Here is a 23269-nt window from a genome sequence, read left to right on the forward strand (position 1 = left end):
CACAGCTGTTGGAGAGAAGGGGGTTGTTCTACATATTGCTAAGGTTTATGTTCTGACTTGCTGCTGTTTGCCAATAAAAACAATTCTACCCTTCATTCTAATCAAGTACACACTTCAGCGTGACTGATTTACCTTTCTGCTGACATGGATTTTAAGGAGAAAAAAAATGTTCTAACTTTGTTCCAGTCTAGATGTTGATCATTAGTTCTTGAGGTAAATACCTGGCTCTTCCACTGATAAAAGAACACAGAATATAGTTGTGCGGTAAAATTAATTTCAATAAAGGTAAGGTCAGAGCCACAGTTTCCAGAAATGGGGTTTGAGTGGTAGCGGCTCGTAACAAGAAAACACAACTAAATAGTTCTATTGATCCTAGAGGAAAAAGTGTTCACAACACCCTAAGAGGAAAAAAAAAAATCGGAGGATGACTAAATAAACAGGTATTCAAGTGGAAATAAATATTAATTAAAAAAGTCACATGAAGCTTTATTAATAAATGAAGCCTATTTATTACTTCAAGTGTTAATGGTAAAAAAAATTCAGCACAGCTGTTGCATTTAAAAAAGTGAAACTACATTAAGTACGATGTTTCTAGTTCAGTAAACAGATGAACCCGATGTCCTTTAATGACATAATAGTTGAGCATTATACAGTACATCTTATGAAGACCCGTAAATTAAAGAACTACTTTTTTAAATTTAGTGATTACAAAAAATCTGCTTTCACAGCTTTAGCTTCTTTTTTCTTCCACGACCATCAGGAGTACCATCCATTTTGCGCTTCTGTGCCTGCAAGGTAAGTTTTTAAATAAGTTATTGTGATACAAAAAAGACTGTAAGCAAGCAAGGCATTTCAACTCAAAACAGAGAGAGATGATTTACACCCTGGCAGCTTTAAAATGTGATAAATAGCAAATGTTGCAATAAGGCAAATATGCACATCCTACTCAGGGTAGCCCTTGTATTTTTCCAACTCTGGAAGAGTACAATTTTATAGAGGCAAAAAGTGTATAGAAGCAAAGAAGGATGTGATAAAGCTTCCCATTTATGAAATGGTATTTCTGAATACTTGTTTAAATATTCTATGAACAGTTCTAAGAAACTTATTATTCCACCACTCTTAACGTTACTGATTTCTGGACATCTGCAAAGTAAGTAAGATAGAACTGCTCTAGGCAACAACAATTTAAACAACAAATCTAGGCAAGAAAACAGGTAAAGTTTACAAAACAGGCCTGCATCTTTAACAATACTTTAAATTTAGCCAGCAAGAGCAGCCAAGCATATGTGCTTGTTTTCCAGAATCTGGCTCTAGAAGCCCACTTCAGGACCAGCCCCCCAGCCAAGGGAAGTGAAGGCAGACAACAGCGCCTACACAGGAATACTTGTAACAGCTCTGTCACATTCTTATGGCTGAGTGGGATAAAAATTAATCAAAAGGCCAAATAAATCTCTAGTGTATTTTATCAGGGTAGACTTACTTAGCATACCAACTCAGTGATCAAAAACTATCTACTCCAAAGGGCATGAGCTGCAATTTAGAACCTAAACTTAGTTTCCTTTTATTTGCCATCCACAACTGTACTACCTGAATGACAGCGTGAACTTTAAGCAGCTCTTAACACCACCCTATCAGGTTTTTTATTGTTGTTTTTAACTTAACTTTAGCTATCCCTTTTCCTAGATAATGAGAAAAGTACCCTGTCTTCAATGAGTTTTTCCACAGAGCTGCCTTTTTAAATCTTACCGAAGATGGTTTTGGTCCACGTTTCTTCTTTTCTGCCTTCTCTTTTTCTTCCAGTTCCATGTTTTCTCTCTCAATCAGGGTGATTAAAGTATTGCATCTCCTTTGCAGCTCCTAAATTGCACAACATACACACTACATTAGGCAGCCGCCTAATGTAAAGATCATATTCTAACACCAGAAATTCCTGTAAGTAGGTAAGTTTTTTTGCTGTATCTTGGCAGAGCAAAGAAGAAATTAAATATTTTTTGACTGTTACTGTCTGGCTTCATAGAAATAGATTTGATGGCAGAAGTTTGCTTTTTAAAACAAGATTGTATTTAAATTCACGTTGATTTTGAAAAATGGTACCTTGGAATTTCTCCTCCCATTTGACTTTTTAGTTTACTGCAGTTGCCATCTACTACAGTTGTTGGCAAGTCTATAAAAATGTAATGTACTGTCCGCACGCACCTAATGAGCCCGTTATACAACTGTGTTCTCATAGCCACTCATGAACAAAAAGCAAACCAGACAAATACCTACCATTGCAGTTCTGGACTTGAGAAACCAGTCAAATCTGAATTGGGGGGAGTTCCGGATACACTGTCTTAATTCATCGTAGACATTTTCTTTATCAAATCCCAGCTTGTGAAGCATACAGATTAGAAAGCGATCCTCCTCTTCAGTGTAATTCTTCCCTTTATTGGTACCATATGATATTCTCAGCTGGTGGAAAGGGGCTTTATATCTGCCAATCTAAACAAATAAGATCATAGAAAACTAAGAAAGAGTTCAGAATTAGCATGGAACTGCTTTATATGAAAGCAGTACAGCACATGCTGTTAAGGAGAGGAGGCAATACCAAATCAGAAAACTAAAGATCTTTTATGATCTCTGGTGCCAAGTCACCACATCTAAGGAAGCAGGGGTTCCAGATACTGCGTTTAACAACACCAACCCAAACAGGTACATTCTGCTGTAGAGAACAGACAGCCTTTTCATTACCTGCACCTGCAACCAGTCACAATCTGAAATCTCTTCAACATACAAATCCTCAGGAATAATCAAAATCAGAGTAAGAGGAAAAAAAAAGGGCCATAAGCCTGGAGCAGATGGTTCAGCTGCACGCTGGACTGGAGTCAGGCAAGGTTCTGCCCCAGACGTGCTGAGCAGAGGTGAGGGACCAGGCAGAGCCCAAGGGGGAAAGTGTAAGTGCACCACAGACACACACACACCGCCCAAAAAAAAGAGACCCCCCCACACACCCGGAACCCAATTAAAAAAAAAAAAACAAACCCACAAACCAAACACAAACTCAGACAGAGGGACACGCAGTGTGTCAAATACATGCACTCACACACATGGTGATGGAGCCACTGACACACAGACACACACACAGTGTCAGAGACGCACTCACAAACAGTGTCAGAGACACACGCGCGCACACACACAGTGTCAGAGACGCACTCACAAACAGTGTCAGAGACACACGCGCGCACACACACAGTGTCAGAGACGCATGCACTCACACAGACACAGTGTCGGAGACACGCACTCACACACATGGTGACGGGGGGGGGAAGAGAGAGAGAGAGAGAGAGAGACACACACACACACTCACACACACAGTGACAGGGAGAGACAGAGGTGCACGTGCAGTGTCGGAGACACACTCCTACACATGGTGATGGGACCCACCCTTGCAGCATGTCAGACACCCACACACTCATACAGCGTGTCAGACTCCCACGCACTCACAGACATGGTAACGGGGACACCTGCACTTCCCCCCCCAGCGTGTCAGACACCCACACACTCACACACATGGTGACAAGACCACACACTCATATGGTGACGGGCACACTCTCATGGACACACTGTAACAGGGATATGTGCTCACAGACACACAGTGACACACAGAGACCTCTCCCAACCTGTCCCCCACTTTTCAGTGACATTATTCCAACAGAACTCCTCCTTCTTCAAAAAGCAGGTAGGTTTTTGTTACTTGGCACTACGAAGGGTTTGTCCTGGGCTGAAGATGACTGTTACAGGAACTACAGGTTAGGCCATCCCAGAGTGATCCCCACAGCTACCAGCCAGGACAGCAGTCCTATACAATGGAACATCTCCAGGAAGCAGCTGCTGAGGGAATATGCAAAAGAGGCAACCACCATGCCCAGCACGTCCTCTTAATCGACTGAGTCCTGCACCTCACCCTGCTGGCACAGGAAAATAAAGGAAGCAAGAAGCCCAGCCACAATACCTTTGTATCAAGTGCTTTTTTTATGCTGATACGTCTCTGAATTCTGGCTTCTCCTCTTTCTATCTGAGCCATGATCTTCTCTATGTCTTGGAGTTCATTGCATCTTTCCCAGAACACAGCTAAGAACAGAATAACGGGTTAGTTTCTTATCATGCACCTTAAAAATTAAGTGGTTTACCTTAAAAAAGAGATGGTAGCTGTTACTTCCCTTTACCAGAACTTACTGCTATAATAAAAATACACATGCCTTTACCCGACAGGGAACCTCCACTGTCTGAAGTCATATGTTACAGGATTAGAAACACTATCTTGTAGGGAGCAGATAGAGGAGTCCTCATTTTAAATTAGGAGCAATCCAGGCCAGAAAGGTTTCTGTTAGCCAATTCTTTCTCAAAGGAAAAAAGCTCCTTAAAATGGAAACTGATGTAACTGCAATGCGTTTTTACAGAAGGAAGTACGAGGGCAACGGAGTGGTCAAAGAGAAGAGCAAGTGTCTAAAAGACAATTAGATGTTTAAATAAAAGGGTGTGTTGGGTTTTTTTTTAAATAATTTTTTTTATCACTACTGTAAGCCACTGGATACCTTTAGAAATTTAGCTCCCGGACCTTGCAGCTGCACTACACTAGAAAACACTTCTGAGACATGAGAAGGAAGTAGCCAAGTGGTCTTTCTTAGGTTACAAAAACCAACAGTCATTATATATTCAGTCACAAAGTGTTTACCTTATTGCACTCTTGATGAGGTTAAGGTAATAATGGTGTAAAGATTCAGGAAAACTACTGGTTAGTGAATACCAGGAAAAGTGAAATCTCTCCACCTAAGTGTTGTTTCTCAGCATTTCCTTTTGTAAAAATTACCAGGAACTGAAGACAGCACTATCCAGGTAAGAGTAAGTTTAGGATATATTAAAGTAGGTCAATAATACAGTTATATGCACATTTCAGTACAGCTTTAACTATACAGGGGCTAAACATGCTAAAATCTAGATCAGTAGATCCCCAATCCACCCGTACAATTCTACCCTGAAAGTCTTAAAGAGCCATGTGAGAAATCCTCAGAAGCAAGCTGTGTTCTGAAGCAGTTTAAACTAGGAAAGCAGCATTAGATACAGACTCACAGAGCTGACTGTTTAAAAAAGTTACCTGAATACTCAATGACTTCCTCTGGTGTTTTGCCTTCTACTTCTCGTGCTATATTTTCAATGTCATCACGGCCCCACTTCTCATTAGCTTTGATGAACTGGTTAAAATCTCTCTTATTCCAGTTAGTGAATCCCTTTACAGCAATCAAAAGGAAACATGGCACAGAAGTTCAGGATTTGTCTATCTTCAAATTTGTTTCAATAGATTTCTTTAAAATGCTTGTAACACTTCCATCATTCCAACAGCATTAAACCTCTGCTTTCTCTGCAGTTTAATGTTAGTAGAAAAACTGTTTTTATACTGTACTCACTGTAGTCTCGCTATCTAAATAACGTGTAATGATTAGCACTGGTTCTCTAACCCGGGTACTACTTTCAGATAAAACAGCCTTCAGCTCATAAATTAACCCATCCTACCAATAGCCTCTGACCGAGAAGATGGGATCATTTTTTAAGAAGAAAAAAATCCCTCAAGTGATGTAAGTCATCTCTGTAATGGTTTTGTTTTGTCAAAAAGGGCCACCAAGTGCCTCACAGATAGCATCAACCATTCTCCCTGGTTACTCTTCCTCAGAAGGTCTACATGTATCCTGTGATGATATTCAGTAAGGTCAGAAGTAGAAAAGTTGAAGTTATCAGCTGCCAAAACAGGCTAATTTCCTATTAGCACTCACTTTTACAAAGTTTGTAGTAAAACATTCAGCCACCCATGTTACGATTGTACTGGTCGTCATAGTGAACGGTTCTAGTGCTTTACTACTCAAACAAGAGATCTTGTCCTGTAATTCCAGCTCCCCCCAAAATACAACATGAAAATATAACACCCCAATAAGGAGTAGCAGGCATTAACCAGTTAATTAAATTATCTAAATGTATATGCTACCTAATTATATACCTATTCGCCTTATTTCCTCTTTAAGAGAGGGAAACTATCCACTACCAGTCATAGTTTAGGAAAAATAACCATTCACCCCGCAGGATTCCCTTCCACAGGGGAATGATACTTCAGCTTTAAATCCCGTGGACAGCAGCACATTCACAGCGCTGCAGCTGGGCTGCCAGGGCCTACAGCTGGGATGATGGTACAAACGGGAGAAGCCAGCCTCTGCCACTGGGCTAGTTCTTACTCTTCAGGCTTGAAATACACAGAACGTAGATCAGATTCAGTAGAATCTGAGTACACTAATTTGGTGTGCATTCTTCAAAGGTATCACGACAAACCTAATGTTAAACCTCTTCAGTGTGAGCCAAAATTCAGAGCTGTGTTTACTATGGCATGTCTGAACCGATGAGTAAGAAATGTTCCTGTAAAACACGAAGCTTCAGCTGATTTCTTAAGAACCACTCAAGTTCACTAAAGAAACAACTATACCTGGGTTAGAAGCTTCTCTTTTTCTTCTAGTTCTTCATCATTAAGAGGTTCAGCTTCATCAATCTTAAGCTGCTCTTCTTTTTGTGCTTGGGCTGCGTTTGGCAGATCAGGATTACGAGGTACCTGAAAAGTTTTGCATATTGTAAAAATTTGATGAATTTCACACAGGTAATTGCTTCTAGTCACTTTTCTGTTAATACAACCTGATGATTTGTTCAGGTCAACATAATTTTATTTCCTTTAAACAGTGTGAAAAGGCAGGACAAGTTCCTACTGTTGCAGTAAACTGTTGCAATAAAACACACTGAGGGAATGCATGAATGCCTCTATTACCTTGTACCCAATTGTCTTCCTGTAGTAGAGAATCTCTTTTTCCAACAGTTCAAAGAGGCGCGGAGGAAAGAACTGAAAGTCCTGTACATTTGGCTGTTTTGGAGGCCGTGGTGCCTGAAACACATACAAAAGTTTGTATTTGGCTCCCTTTCACATCCAAAATCTGTTTGCTTCTAATAACTGCTTAGAGACAATTACAACCATGAAGAATTCTAAAAATAAAGGACCCATGAGAAAGGGGGAGGAGGGTCTTTTGGGAGAGGACGCTGGGGCCGGAGTCATACATGCGTCCCCTTGAACACAGTTCAGGTATTCTGAGTAGCAAGAAGGAAATCTTCCACAAGTAAGGAAAACACACACATGCTTAAATAAAAAATAAAAAGAAAAGAAACACCTCGGTCTCACCTTCCTAACAGAAGTTTGTCTCAAGTCCTTTGAATTTTTCTCAATTGAAATTGCCTCCCCAATTTATACAAGCAACTAGAGCTGTTTTTATGAATGAAGACCAATATCTTGCTTTCAGCTTTAATAATTTACCCAGCATATTTGAACAATTTAGGGTTTTTTATATTAATCAACCCACCTTGGGTGCTTTTGGCTCGCTGACTCGAAGAGCCTCTCTGAAGTAAGCATCCACAGCATAATTGGCTTTTCTTTCTCGTTTAGGTGGCTCAATCCACTCTGTAAACGCCATCTATAAAAACAAATCCCACCACCCAAACAAATATTAAGACTAAGCCTTGCAAAATACTCAGACCAGCTATGAGTTTTATAAAAAACTAAGTCTATATCTACTTCACTACATAATAAAATTTAACTATTTTCACAAATTGTATTGTATTTCAAAAAACACTTAAATAAATACGGTTCAATCATACAAATCAGTGCTTTCCTCAAAAAGAAATTTAAAACTGACCTTCTGTTTTTCTCTGTAGTCTTCCCCTTCAAAATTATACACACTGGACTCCGTATCCATTGTGAAATTCCTGAGTGAGCTTTCACCCATCTTTGAAAGTTTTTCATTCATTTCTGCGGTCTTCGGGGGCAGAGGAGGAAGAAGAAAAGTACAGCAACAATTTTGAAAGCTCATTATAAAACATCTCATCTATAGCAGCAGAAAAAAACCCAAACATTCCCCCAACAGCAAAACCCTGTTCTCTCCAGCTTACCATGAAGTTACCATGTAGGGATATAGTATCTTACCATCAAATTTAAGTCTACAGGTGGGCCTCCTTTTTATTTATTTTTTTTTAAACTTTATCTCACCTTCTTTGCACCTCTTTCCAAAATGTGATCAATGTCTTCATCTGTAATCTCACTCTCCTTTGAGGCAAACACATGTGTCGCTCCATGTCTAATCATTTGCAGCATTTCATCCTTCCCGAGTTTATTCAGGTTTTGATCCACTAGCCTTCCTGAAGATAAACACATTGGAGGAGAGCAACTAACTATAAAGTTTATATTACAGAAGGAACAATACGTGATTTTTTTCTTCCCCTTACATTTCCAATTTAAAGCTATGTCCTTTTCTCTCAGTAAAGGAAATTCCAAATGAAAAAAAAAAAAACAAACAACAAAATCTAGCCAGGGGCCACAAACATTTGCTTTAGCATACATTAATTCTGTTCTATATTAACAAGTGCATGTTTTCACAATTTCAAGACCAAGCCTTGTTGAATCCTTTTTTCTTTCCAGAAATAAAGCTACAAGTTCCCATCAAGTCAACCAAGGTTATATTGTCATCACTTCTCCCCACCTATTAAAAAAAGCCAAAGCATTAATTTCTCCAGTTGGAGAGAGAAGTTATTGAATGCTTTAAAAACAAACAAACAAACAAACAACCCAACCAGAAAACAAAATCCCCAAAACTGACTATCCCCTCTTGTAGATAAGTACCACTAGGTAGGTAACAAAGAAGTGAGGAACAGCCTACCCCTACTGGAAAATAAATTTTCAAGTGGCTCAGGCCTTTGTCTTCAGAGTTCAGCTAAGACAAAAGCAACATTCTCATTAACTCTTTACTAGATAATTTTGCCACAGTTTACAAGGTGTGGGGGGAAAAAAAAAAAAAAAAAGAGACCTGCATCATATATACAAACAAATGGCCTTCATATTACTTGCCTTGCTGAATGACTATGGAATCTAGCCGGAGTTTCATTTCTGCACGTTCCACTATTCTTTCTTCCACTGTATTGTCTGTGATAAACCTGAACACTCGAACAGTCTTTGTTTGGCCAATTCTGTGTGCTCGATCCTAGGCAAAAAACCCCAAACCAAACGAAACAAAAAACCACCAAAAAAAAATCAGTACTTGGTTCCAGCATAACTATACAGTTGGTCTTCAATTTTCATTAGTTCCAACACACATCCTAATTTACAAAACATAACAGCATAGGTTAGCTAAATCTTTACAGACATCAGCTAACGTAACTATCCAAGATAGCACATTCTTATCTGCACAGCAAGTTTTGGGGTATTTTTTTTAAATAAAGAGTATGTCTCCTGATGTCATACCTAAAAATAGCGTGTTTGGGGGTTCGGGTTTTTTTTGGTTAAATCACACAAGGGAGAAGACTGGATGCCTCTGACCTTGTGTAACCTCTTGTGATGGGTTTGCCCTTGGCAAAAAAAAAATCAAAGTATTCAAGAAATTATCTCTGTACTGACCAAAAGCTACCTTTCTCAAAATTGTTCCGTTTTCTACGAATATTTCAAGAATACAATGCACTGCCTCTCCTGACTGGCAAATCATTAACTGCTGTGAGAACTACTATTTTGAACATACACCTTTAGCGGTAGCTGGAACTATCTTGCTTTACCTTCCAGACACCAGTTCCATCATTCTTCTGAACTTACATTTGCTAGACTAGAGAATCTACAGCTTAACTGAAATAATTAAAAATAAACATCCAAGATTTGTCACTGAAACACCTCATTTGTCAAAAAACAATGGTAGTTTTTAAATAGCTTTACTGTCTTATGCGGTCAGTAGCATTCCTGACACTGCTCCTAACCCTGGAGATGCATGTAAATATACTTTAAAAGGAAGAAAAAAAAGACGGTTGCTAAAAGGAGCTTGCTTACTTACCACCACCATAAAAGCAGTTTTTTAAACGTTTAATTCAGCTTTTCTTTGTCTCTTTTCCAAGGTATCAGGGAACAAAGTGTAAACACATTCACCTCTGCTCCCCAAAGAAGCAAAGCTTTATAGTTTTGTGATTAACACATCCATGCTACATCTTTTCTTTTTTTAAAACAAAATAGGCTATTTTTATTAGATACTACTAAGAGTACTGTAGCATATACCCAGCATTTCCCACTGCATAAATCACTGTACAGCCCAAATGAGACTATGGGTTCCACACAATGAAAGCTGCACTGGAACTGAAAATCAGCCTTAGAAATACTACCCCTGTGTGTTATTTTGGAAATACCACATCATGCCACACATACATTTCTAGGACAGTTTCTGTGAGAAAAAGAAGGATCCTTACCATAGCTTGAAGATCTACTTGTGGATTCCAGTCTGAATCATACAGAATTACAACATCAGCAGTCGCCAAATTAATTCCAAGACCTCCTGCCCGTGTACTCAACATGAACACAAATTTTGAGCTACCAGGTTCATTATATGCATTAATGGATGCCTACAAAAATAAAAGGAACATACCACTTGAATCAAATGCTTTTGAGTATGATTTTTACTTGAGTGAAATACTCAAAATTTTAAATACCTGTCTCTCGTCATGTGGTGTTTGTCCATCCAGTCTACAATACTCGTAATTTCGCCACATACAGTAATCTTCCAAGATATCTAGGACTCTGGTCATTTGACTGAAGATTAAGACTCTGGAACCTGTTTGGGTAAAAAGCTTATGTTTTCACCAAAACTTTGATTTATCTAACTCAGAAAGGGAAGGAGAGCAGTTGCATGTGCTAAGAAGTAGTTAGAAATAAAAGGACTGATTTAAATAACATAATGAAGATACATTTCAGGAGTAAATATAAATACATAAAATAGCACACATTGAAAAAATGGTATTTTTATTGAGCAGCCATTAGAACAAAAAGTCCAATTTAACTTCAAATGTTTCTACGAATTACAGAACCCTATATATAAAGCAGGGCTGCAGCTGCTGCTATTACAATGGCTGTGTGGGGCTTGCTGCCCGCTGGGGCTAAACCGACAGTCGTTTTTGGTGCTCAACACGGCACTAGAAGGGTTACAGATAACAACAGATGTGACTGGAGTGTGCCAGACCCAATTCACAGCTGCTGTAGCAGTTACCTCCTACCTGGCAGGCTCCTGTACATGCCAGGGGGCTTGCTTGCCTCGTTGTATACTAGAAACTAGCACTCGTTAGGGGCTGCTTGTTTGCTTTTGTTTTCTATTGTACTCCTTACTAAAATGTTCCCAGACACAGCAGAGTAAGATGATAACACAAATATAAAAACATGAAGGAGTAAAAAGAATGAAATTTTGAAGTATTAAGAAGTCAGTTTACTACTTACCTGCCAAGAACATCCTCCAAAAAACCTCAATGTACAGTCATTTATGCATATACACACAACCACTTCCAACCTACTTGAGAGGTTTAAGTAAAACACAGAATATTGTGAAGCGTCTGTTTCCCCCAGTATTCTCCTAGTATGATATTTTTGCCCTTTGGACTCAAGGTCTAATAATAACCTCTTTTGTTTAAAATGATCATTTAATTTAAGACCAGGCCAATTTTAATTGCATGTCTCAACAAGAAGCCTCGCAGCTGAAAGAAACCAAAAATGAAAAAAGCACAAGAACCACTGAATTCTTTTTCAGTCTTATGCCTGACTGAAAGCTGACGCATATCGCCACAGCTGCCTGAATGACACCTGGATACGAAGTACAGGTTACTTTTATATTACCTAAGTTTGTATTATGTTTGTGTGCCCTAAAGAACTCGCTGAAAAAACTTGGGTGCTGCTCAAAAATCACATCAAGAAAGAACAAAAATCAAAATCAACAGCAAGAAAGAACGACATTTCACAAAGGATTTGACTTTGACCCTACGTGAAGACTTTCAGTCTGAAATGGTGCTCCATGGCAAATCAAAGGAGTGGCTAAAACACCACATGATCATGTTTCAAACAGCTAATAATGCTGAGGAAGCAAACCTAAAGCCCAGACCAGCTGCTGCTTCTGTGGGCTCAAGTTAGCTGGGATGCAAAAAAAAAAAAAAAAAAAAAGAGAGAGAGAAGGGAAAAAAAACCCAAAACCTTCACAGACACAAGCCATAATGGACTACTGATCCAGTTATTTACGAAGGCACCTCATGAATAGTTTTGTATCAACAGTTTAAGATACAGTGCTTGACAAGCTGGTATCATGCCAGAAACCAACCATAATCCTGGCTAAAGCCAGCTGGTTTCGCTCAGGATACGTGGAAACATTAAGCAGCACTGACTTTCATTTTTATCACTGAACCAAACAACTCCCTCACAACACCAAGATGCATACCTTGTTCTTTCAACTTGGGTAGTAACTTGTCCAATACTACCATTTTGCCACTGTTGGTGACCAAATGCATATCTGTTGTGTAAGGTGGACCAGGTTCTGCTCCATCAAAGAGATAGGGATGATTGCAACATTTTCGCAGTTGCATGAGGATATTCAACAGTCTCATTTTGTCCAGCTTCCCAGCTGAATTCAATATATCTATATCCTTCATTAAGATTCGTGTATACCTGTACAAAAGAAAGAAAAATAACTTTTTAAAGTTGAAAACAAAGTTGGCCTTTCCTTAAATAATAAGTATAGTCAAAAGCTTGCATACATCCCCCCCAATTTCATCAGGTAACTCTCACTGATAGGCATGGTTTTGTCATCACAAAAGTGTCACCAGGAAACACATATGAGTTGGGAAGAATTTATTACACCAGAAGAAATTAAATCAAGTTCCATGCAATAATCAAGTCACAAGCAGCACATTCCTTTCTGAGCTTTAACCACAGCACAGTCAAGTATCTGAATTACCATTCTCGCTGCATTTTGCTGAGACCCACATAAATTTTAACTTCCTTCTTTGGAGGCAAACTTTTCTCTACATCAGCCTTAATGCGACGTAGAAGGAATGGTCGTAGCACCTGAAAGAGATTGCATCGTTAAAACATGTTCTGGAAATTGAAATGCTGAACAGGTCAACAGACAAAAGCAATGCAGATACTCTCTATCATAAATGCTCAAACACCAGACCTATTACCAGATTATCTCAAAAGCAATCTGTATGGACAGGCTATTATACATGGGAATACATATGCACTTTCTTTGGAAGACTCAGATTAGGTCAAAATCATTTTTCAGATGGTTCTATGCCCCTTGATTCTTTATTAATTTTGCTCGGCTGAAATATTTATAGTCTCATCATAGCCAATGTTTTTAATACATTCAGAACCCTGAAAGGCAGAATTATCGACTCTTCTCTCTCTTCCAAAACAATTTCCTTTTTAAGAAACAGATTCTTCTGACCTTCACCAACCTATTCTGAAAGTCTACCATGGTTTCTGGAGTAAGCTATCTTACCCTAATCTTCTGTCACAAAAGGCACTGGAAGAATTATTTATACAAAAAACAGAAAGACTTACCATATGGAGACGTTCCACCAACTTTTGATCCCCTAAACAGTTGTTTGTATCAAACCATGAATCAAAGTCCTGTATCAATAAAATCACTGATATGTAAGAGGTTTCTTTTCCAGGTGCAATGTCATTACAATGGTCAATAAATATAACTCAAGTGATACTCTTACACAGGCAGTAAGTAAAAGAACAAACCTCTGCCTTTGGTCTATTTTTATGGAAAGTTCTGTAACATAACACCCTCAAAAAGAACCCCACCATACCACTGGAAGAAAAAAAACCCAAAGGAATTAATATGCAAGTCCTTTTCTGTTGACGAGCATTCACTCATGTCACTCCACTGGACAAATTCCAGTTGGAAGAAGCATACTACTGCAGCATTTGATAAAAAATGAAAGGAAAAAGTAAAATTTTGGTGTAGTACACCACAAGACTTCCCTTTCTACAGATGTTACACTCCCAGTTGATCAAAATAGTTAAGCACATGCTTCACTTTGTCAAGTCTATTGCTCATTAAAAAAGAGAAAAGACTTCTTCACAGAAAAGAAGTCAGATTAACAATAAGGAAACTTCCAAATATAAGAACAAAGTTAGTTGGTTTAGCCATCACAATGTTCAATCCTATTTTTAAATGCAGTAGAGATCATCTTCATATCATGATTTTAAATAGCTCTCCTATCTGCTATGCTCACAACAGCCCTTAAAGTGGTCAAGCTGGGAAAAAGTCCACCCTACTACACTTCCAAATACTGGGAACATTTACTGCCTGTCAATCTATCATTATCAGTAACTGATACTCCTAACTATACATATTTCAAGTCTATTTTCAAATCTGGAAAACCACCAAAGCTCATTTGATTCGATTAGCAGAAACGAAGACTTACTTCAGATGAGTTAAAGACATCTGGCAAAAGGAAGTTAAGAAGTGCCCAGAGTTCATGTAAGTTGTTCTGAAGTGGAGTTCCAGTTAACAGCAGCCGATTTGTAGTCTTGAATTCCCTGACAATTTCTGATAACTGAAGGACATTGAGTCATAAGCAAATATAAAAATAGTACTAGTCCCCACACAACCACCTGACAACCCCCACAAACATTTTTCAGTTACAGTATGAATTACCTTTGATTTTTCATTTTTAATCCTGTGGGCTTCATCTATAACTAGGTATCTCCAGTTAAACTTTTTGAATACTGATTTCTCTTTGATAAGCATTTCATACGATGTTACACAGACATCCCATTCTCCAGGCAACAACACGTCTCTGACAAAGGCAGCCTAGGGAACACAGTGACAGTTAGTTACTGAGACTTTGTCAAATCTAAAACAAAAAGAACACGCTAGCATTTGAAGATTTTAAAGCAATGTTGCTATTAAATTTGAAAGAAAAGGCAAGATTAATTATAAAGGCAATGTAACATACAACCATTGTAAAGCTTGACGATTTAGTCAGTGCTGAAGCTGCTAAAACCGCTCATGACTACCTGTACACATGAGGTTTCCAAAAGCTGAACTACAAGATGAGAACTCAAAATTAATTTTCTGTAGGTTTGGGGGTTTTTTTAAGTTTTAAGTTTAGAAAATTGTAGGTTCTGAATACAAAAATAATCCCAAGGACAGCTTTATTTGGCCAGCTGAACAATTTCTAGAATGCTGACATCCAAGGTTAAAAGAAAACACAGTAATTAGTCAGAATTCAAAATACAGAGATGTATAAATGTCAAGAACTTATATAAGCAAGAAATATACTGAAGAAAGAAAAAGAACTTTTGGATCCTAAAAAGATGCACTAAAAAAATCACAAGATATCCAACGTGGACCAATGACCTCCACAACTATATAATGTTTCATCAATATTTTTGTAATTTCTAGCCCAACAAACTGAAATTAGAACTAGGTGCCCTTAGAATAAAAAAATTGTGCTGACAAAAGTTTAATGGCACCAGTAACAACTACTTCTTCCATAAATAAATGGGCAACTCCAGCTGACTAATCTACAGATGCACCATTATACTGCATATTTTTTTAAGTCTTCTTTGCTGCACTAAAAAAAGTAGCAAAGAACTGCTACTGACATAACAAAAAGAGAATGATTGAAATAGTAAGGTTGCACAAGGCTGAATATTTTCTCTTACAACTGACAAAACTGAAAGCAAATAGGATCCACTTCCATACCACTGTTACCAACCAACCCACCTTGCCCCCTCCAACACTAAACTGACAACTGTTTTCAGAAAACAGTTTCTTAGTGACAAGATCCCACAATCCTCTTAAGAGCTGCTGTACCAGCCAATACAATGTACCATACTATACAGAGCAGAAAACAAATTACTTTTTTTTTTACAGATTTATATATTTATATAAATGATAGCACTTTGTATGAAACACTTCGTTTTTCTATTTCAAAACTTATCAGGTTTTGTTGGTCTACATTGTGTATTGCCTTCAGTGACAAGATCCCACAATCCTCTTAAGAGCTGCTGTACCAGCCAATACAATGTACCATACTATACAGAGCAGAAAACAAATTACTTTTTTTTTTACAGATTTATATATTTATATAAATGATAGCACTTTGTATGAAACACTTCGTTTTTCTATTTCAAAACTTATCAGGTTTTGTTGGTCTACATTGTGTATTGCCTTCACAAAAGGAGAGAGGAAACCTTCAGACAGGAAATTATGAGTGTAAAGTGATGAAGCAATAGCTGGCCAATCAATGTACATGTGAATTCTACGCTGGTTCTATTTTAAGTAGGTAGCACTTGTAGTTCTTACTGTTTAACCACTACAAATCCTAGTAACGTCTTTCCCTGTGAACGAAAGGTAAAGGACGGCAGGATTGCATGTCGGATTTACCATGTATGGACAGGGGCAAAATAACCATAACAAAACTTACTCGCTGGTCTTTGTCACCTATCAAACAAACCGCTCGAAGCGTAGGTACCCATCTCTTGAATTCATTCATCCAGTTATGTAGAGTGGACTTAGGAACTAACACCATGTGAGGACCAGGAATATTTCTGTAGTGTTTCATATACCCAAGAAGAGAAATTGTTTGCAGTGTCTTCCCAAGACCCTGTAAAAAAACATTAACACGTCAGAAAAAATATCTCCCAGAAAACACCTTTAAAAAGCTCAATAGTAAGCTCAGAGTACGTGATGGAAGACAGAGCAGCCTGCACAAACCACTAAGACCTACTGAAGACAGTACCACTCAAAGAGGCATCAACATTTTGGTTAGGAAAAGCTTGTATGGCTTCCCACATTTAATTACGGAAAATAATAAGGCTATTTTCAAACCTGGGATCATGAAGTTAGAACTTTGTCTTACCTTTCAAATAAGACACATTCTTGCAAGTGCAAGAAAATATTATTTCATAAAATTTCATTTTGTAGAATAGGGTGTACTCAGATTTAGAGCTCAATGAACTTTAGAAACTGGATGTATGCATTCTCTTAAACTTGAAATGAATTGAATGAATTAAGAAGCCTGTAAGGAGGCTTTTACAGGCCACAGTGTGATACCAGTTCTTGTGAGAAGAAAGCCAAACATAAATGTACACAGCTGCTTATGTCAAAGAAGACAACAAATGCTAAGCTTCTTTAGAGGTCTTTTTCTTTTTTTTAAGCATTCTTTTCATTATTCAACAGAAACATTAAAAACTTTTCGGCATATAATTTTAATTAAAACAAAACTGAGGAAGACATGCAAAAAGCAAATCACTCATATCATTTACATAATTCAGAAAGATTAGGACTCAAGCACATGGGATTTTAAAAACCCCAAAACCATCAATGCAAGTTATTTTTGCTTCTAAAATTCAAGTCTTTGTCTTCAAAATAACCGCATTTCACCTGCTGTAAGATATGGAGAAGCGTTTACAAGCTGTGTGAAAGGCATTAGTAAGTTCAAAAGGATTAATATTGAAGAGTGAATCAAAGAATATTTAACAGCAAACTCCCCAACACAAAATGGATTTTGGAATGCCAGTAATCCAAGGATTTATAACGTTTCCCAGTCTTTGTTAAAACAAGCCTGCTTCACTTAGAACTGTAGTCAGCAAAGAAAATCCTTTATTCATAAGCATGTATATTGAAGAAAATCCTCAATATATTTTGAAATTAAATGTGTTACTAAACAATAACTTAAATTCATTTGTCTCTAATTTATCTTGAAGAAGTTTTACACAGAAATTACCAGAACGTATGAGAAATTCAATATACTGAAAGATAATGAGATTTATGTTTTTTGTTATCTGCTCCTTATGAAAAACAAATACTACTAAAATCACTTAAAGGACAAAAATATATCTGCCTACAATTTATTGTGCTTTCACCCCCTTGTCATTCAGAAAAAAAAGAGTAAAAACAGAAGCAAAAGCTGCTATGCCCAGCACTGACTGAAATGCCCATGGTCATGGTGTGAAAAAAATTTTAACGCAGTTCTCTAGCTACATCTATCTTAGCATCATTTTTCCCAGAAAATTTCCCATGGGTGTTGCTCTTGCTGCCAAGATCAATCCATCTGGACGCTCCTATCCTCCTATCTGCACTTTATCCAAACAACAGGAAGTGTTCCCACATTTGTTGCTCTGTTCATATAGGACACTCCCTTCACAGGGGCAGCTTGAGAACACTGTAACAAAATAGCTGCAATTTAGAGTAACAAATCAAGGAGAGGGCATTCTATAGAACAACTCCTGTCCACTGAGTTTTGTTTTTTTTTAAGGGTTGACAAATTCCCTTCTCATATGCATCTTTCTGAACCTGCCTGCAGAGTTTATCTAAATTAAGATACCTGTGACACTTGACATCAGTGACTTAAAACATACCAGGAAAATAAGATTTAGCAAATTATATACTGCATTTTGTGCTATTAAAAAGCCATATATATAGCTGAACTAAAATTGCATTGCATCACATGTGTTAACAAGTACGCGGAAACATGGGCTATGTGCATACCATTTCATCTGCTAGGATACCATTGATGCCATTTTCATACAAAGAGATGAGCCAGTTCAGTCCTCGGACCTGATAATCACGCAGCTTTCCCCATTTAACATCTAAAAGATATGAAAGAACAGACTAAAAGATCTGTATTTAGTTTTTTAGATCTGTATAAAGAATTATAATCCCTAGCCTGCTAAGCAACACCAATTACCTAAGCTACAGAACAAAATCAAGTAGTAAATTTCACGCAGTAAATTCCAAGGACAATGCAGACGGGAGACAGGGACATGTTAATTTCATTTCTGCCAGCTGCTCCTACCGCTTTGTTTTCTCAAGAACCCAAAATACACAGAAATTCTGACTCTGTCATCCCCCTTCCATCCCCCCCCCCAATCAGAACACAGTTGAAAGGTCAAACAGCAGAGTACTGAACTGTTTGTTAAATGGACTGGAAGCTCATAGGCATTTTAAATTGTATCAGAAGATTGATTACATAGGTAATAATTGTAAGATGACCAACTTAAAAACAGCTAGCTCTTTCCTAGTCACTAAGGTGTTCTAAAGGACAAGACACACTGGACCATCTTTCTAGCCTCTCTGAAAATAAACAGTCCCTTGCTAACACATTCTGTCCCATTAGACTGGTGCTGGTTATTTTTTTCTTTCTCCTTCCTCCCAAAATTGATTCATTGTACTTGGGAAGGATGAAAATAAATAATTTTAAACAACAAAGGCTTAACTTTAAAGGAAAAGAACAGGGGGGGGGAAAAAAAAAAAGAGGAAACGTACAGGATGGAGATTCTTCAAATCGAGTGCAGACATTAGTTGCCTTGGAGCTTTCTGTCAACAACTCCTCATCTTCTTCCTGCTCTGTTCTACGATGGCGGTAGCTGAAAAAGTGCAAGAAAGAAGTAAGCTTCTGGCTAAACTGAAAAGATGGAAGACTGTTCCAAATTAAATCCAATGGCATTGCAGTACAGATCACAAAAACCCAAAGCAGCTTCTTGCAAGTTTCTTCAAAAGAACTCTTCTGTTCAGCTGAGCAGTTGAAACGCTGCTTTTTAACTCTTCAGAGCCACTAGCTTCTTAACCGTAAGATGACCACTGCACTCCAGCTCACAATGTTAGCAGGCTCAAGTACCAGAGCAAAGTGACTGGAAAAAGGGCAAATTGCATGCATCAGCCGTAAACTACAAGACAGGGAATGATACGGTATTTAAGGGTCCTGGAACATCTGTCAAACACTAGAGAAATTCTGCAAGACGTATAAGGTGCAACAAAGGCAATCTGAATTTCTAGACTTCTGATTTTCAAGCTGCCTGTAAGATTCAGTACATTGATGTTCTCTATGAACTCTCATAATTTACAGCCACAAATGCTCTACTTCTCTGACCCTGCCTTTCTTCGTGCTGGAATACTTTTAATCATTATAGCACTTCACTAGCGACACAAAATTCTTATACCTCCTAGAACTGGCAGGCAACCCTCAACTTACAGGTGAGCAGTTAAAAAACCATAATTATACAGCACAAAGCACAAACCAAAATAGAACAACAGGCTCGCAGGTTTAACTTACGCTTCTAAAGTACAATAAAATCCATAATTACAGTACAAGCTGGCCTACACATCATCACTCACTCGCCAACTGACAGTAAATTCTGTTTCTCATCCTTCTTTATTCGTGGACGTCCAGGCTTCATTTTTAGAGGTGAAGTTGGAGTTTTCTGAGCAGCAGGCTGAATGAAATGAGCAAACAGCTCAGTCTGCTTCAGCAGATACTCAAATCTGTTTGCTCTGTCTGTTTGCTGTTGACAAGGGAAATTAAGAGGAACAAGCATGAGACATTAGAGTATTTATTCATTCAAGAGAGAGAAAAAACTAACAAATGCTTTTTAAACAATATAGATACACATTTATTTATATACACACCTACAATAAGAAAGGTGACTAACATCAATAAAACTGTTGCTTACAGATTCAATTTTCTTTTTATTGGGTCAAGGCTAGCCTTTGCTACGCAGGAAGATCAAAGTCGCCAAGACAGACCTGTGCTAAGACTGAAAACTGACTTTGGCACAGAGATTGCAAGAGTGTCACTGAACAAGACCACAGTGTCCCCTTAACAAGCTTCTCCTACCAAAAATGACAGTCCCAGAATTGTACCCCTACCCATCAGGCACAGGACTCTTCAACGAACTCGTTCATCTCGCCAACCTGGCAACAACTATTTTCTGCCACATTAGTTTCCTGCCTGCTTAGTGAGATACACCACCTCACTGCGGTGTCAGATAAGCAAAGAGCTGGCATGAAAGGGGGCAGGGGGTGCAGAAGAGGCCATAGCTAGAAACCAGAACACCTACTGCAGCAGCAGAGAGCTCTTAGATATGCCCAGGCTCACTTGTGAAGACGGCCCCCTTTGATATAAGTTGCTGTTTCTGCTGTGCAAAAAAGATTACAGGAGGCACCACTAGTATTTAAAAGGTTCAGGTCCTTTAAGACAGGTTCCATTTGGAATCAACAAACCTTCCCAAGGCCACCTCAAGACTTTAGAAGGCACAATCAAGACAGAAAACAGTTTCAGGCTTAACAGCAGCCACTCTGACATTCTGCCAGCTGCCACAACCTAACCTGGTATTTAGCAACTTGCACAGTTACCGGATGTCAGTTTTCTTAGTAAAAGGGAACATATGTTCCAGACTTCTGCAAGAGCAATGCCAGCTCTGGGAGCGTTCTCCTCTTTAAAGCAAGCGGCTCCTGCTCTACGTAAAAGACAGAAAGATGGGGCAAGAGAAGGAAGAGACCAAGAAGGAGACCCTGCATGTACCACAAGAGAGTCAGACTCACTTTAAGTCTACACAGCTACAACCCACATCCACTGAATTCCAGTTTTCCTGTCCTTCACAGGATGCTTTTTGTTTACTTTGTAACTTTCTGAAGTTTAAGCTAGGTAAGATTTTACCACTATCCAAACTACTGCTCCTTATTTTTAAGGACTTTTTTCATTGGCTGTGCAAAAGAGAAGTAGAAGAGATACAAACTGCATTGCAAGTCTCCTTGTTATAAAATTTTACCGAGGAAACTTCTGCAAGTTTCATCAACTGCGCACACACTCCCACAACTTGTTGTCACTGTGCTTAGGTTCGGAGACTAACAAACATTGTCTGCATCTTTTAGATAGGACACGGACAGGAACAGGCTGTACTCTACAACCTTGAGCTATCCTTCTACCAACAGAGGAACTTTCCCTGCTTTATTTTCCAGGGCATCTTCTCACTACTGTGACAGTTCAATACAATCCTCCTCATAATCACGCCTGTCTAGCAACTAGAAGAGACAACTCCACTTTCTTCAGTTTGCCAGGAAGTAGCACAAAGAAATTAGCAGAAGACAACTAGGTTATTTTCAGTATCAAGAAGAAACAACACAGGAAGCAGCAAGTTGTAAGAATCAGTTTCACTTTCCTATAAAGAAATTCCATGTGCAGGCACAGACACTGGAATTACAAACAGGGAGAAAACAAGGAAGAACAGAAAAAGAAAATGCAATGGGATGGTGAGGAATGGATAGCTCCACCTCTTATATTCAGGATATTACAACAACTACAAGTAAGGAAAGTAGTAAGGTTTCTCCTATTTCACCCACAAAGCACGGAATTACCCTTCTTCAAAACTTTGAGGAATCCACTGGAGCTTCACAAAGAACAAATTAAATCTCAGAAAAAGCTAACAAAATCCCTTTCAGTCTAGACAAAGTACAAGGCTTCAGAAGTTGGACAAGGCTTACAGTCAGTGCTAGTCTTCAACCACAAACCCTTCCTCAGCCTCCTGGGAATTTTGAAAGCTTTTTGACTTTTTTGACTGAGAACGTGAATACTCTGCTTTTCATAATCCTCCTTGCCTATGGGAAGTACGACTCTACAGATAACTTCAAAAGTAACTTGACAACTTTTATCACATTTTCTTCTCCTAAGACATTTGAGTATTTCCCATTATATCATTCTTCTAAATCTAGAGAACCTCCAAGCTGCTAGGACTCTACTTCCCAGAGACAGCAAAACATGTGAATGGTTATTCCAACAAATGACTGCAGCAGAAATGGAGAAAGAGCAGAGGAACAGTAAACAAAATGCTTAAAGGAGGAGGATCTGAGGGAGGTTTTTTGATCGGTTTGGTATCAAATTACATATCTTTTAATGACTAGACAAAGTTTTATATGTCTTATTAAGAGATTTGAAATGAGCAGAAAACTCAGTCTATTTTAAGCAACTGCACAAGTACTGGATAGCCATACGCATTCCCAAACGTTACATACCATTTTCTCTTCATATGTAGGATCTGCTTCCTGGATTTCTTTTTGTTTTCCTGGTGAGGCATCATCAAAAGATTCCTGAGATGAAAAAGAATTAGAAAACACTTATTTTCTGAACAAGGGAAGATACCCATGTAAAGGAGAATAAGCTTGTTTCAAATTACTATCTATCCACATCAGACGGCACAGCCATCTTTTGCTACTTTGATATAGTCAGCTATTAATTACTGTAAAATTACCTGGAGATGGATCAAAGATCCCTGCCACAGGGTGAGGGACAGAGCTAGCTCGCTATAATCCGATTTAGCTCCATCATTAAAGCATCACATCAATGTGGATGAGAGTGACAGATGTGGTCCAGGAGCTCAGCATGCTGCTTCTAGGGTGCTACACCAGAACTCTCCTAAAGCTGTCTCTGGAGAGTACCGTGAAAGACCTTGCTCTGGTACCAAAACAAGACTAGTTTCAAGTTTTTTTTCCTTTTTTCACAGACTACCCCAATCCCTCATCATTCTGTATCACAGGAATAAGTCTAAATAAGAACCTGTTGTCCTGGAAGC

General features: G+C 38.4%; 1 protein-coding gene across 1 annotated transcript; it reads right to left on the bottom strand.

Annotated features, from left to right (window-relative positions):
• Positions 1–489: 489 nt before the first annotated feature.
• On the bottom strand, positions 490–22787 carry SMARCA5 (SWI/SNF related, matrix associated, actin dependent regulator of chromatin, subfamily a, member 5; the record flags this gene model as incomplete). The annotated part of the gene is made up of 23 exons (XM_010073345.1): positions 490–788; positions 1747–1857; positions 2269–2481; positions 3992–4110; positions 5135–5267; positions 6506–6628; positions 6839–6952; positions 7422–7532; positions 7755–7874; positions 8105–8253; positions 8960–9092; positions 10333–10485; positions 10573–10694; positions 12336–12562; positions 12852–12961; positions 13460–13528; positions 14338–14469; positions 14571–14726; positions 16348–16527; positions 18414–18514; positions 19191–19291; positions 20040–20206; positions 22713–22787. Coding segments are annotated over 23 exons (2985 nt in total), but the record flags the coding sequence as incomplete, so codon positions are not given.
• Positions 22788–23269: the final 482 nt, after the last annotated feature.

The sequence above is a fragment of the Pterocles gutturalis genome, unplaced genomic scaffold (assembly GCF_000699245.1).
Source record: "Pterocles gutturalis isolate BGI_N339 unplaced genomic scaffold, ASM69924v1 scaffold13297, whole genome shotgun sequence".
NCBI lineage: Eukaryota > Metazoa > Chordata > Aves > Pterocliformes > Pteroclidae > Pterocles > Pterocles gutturalis.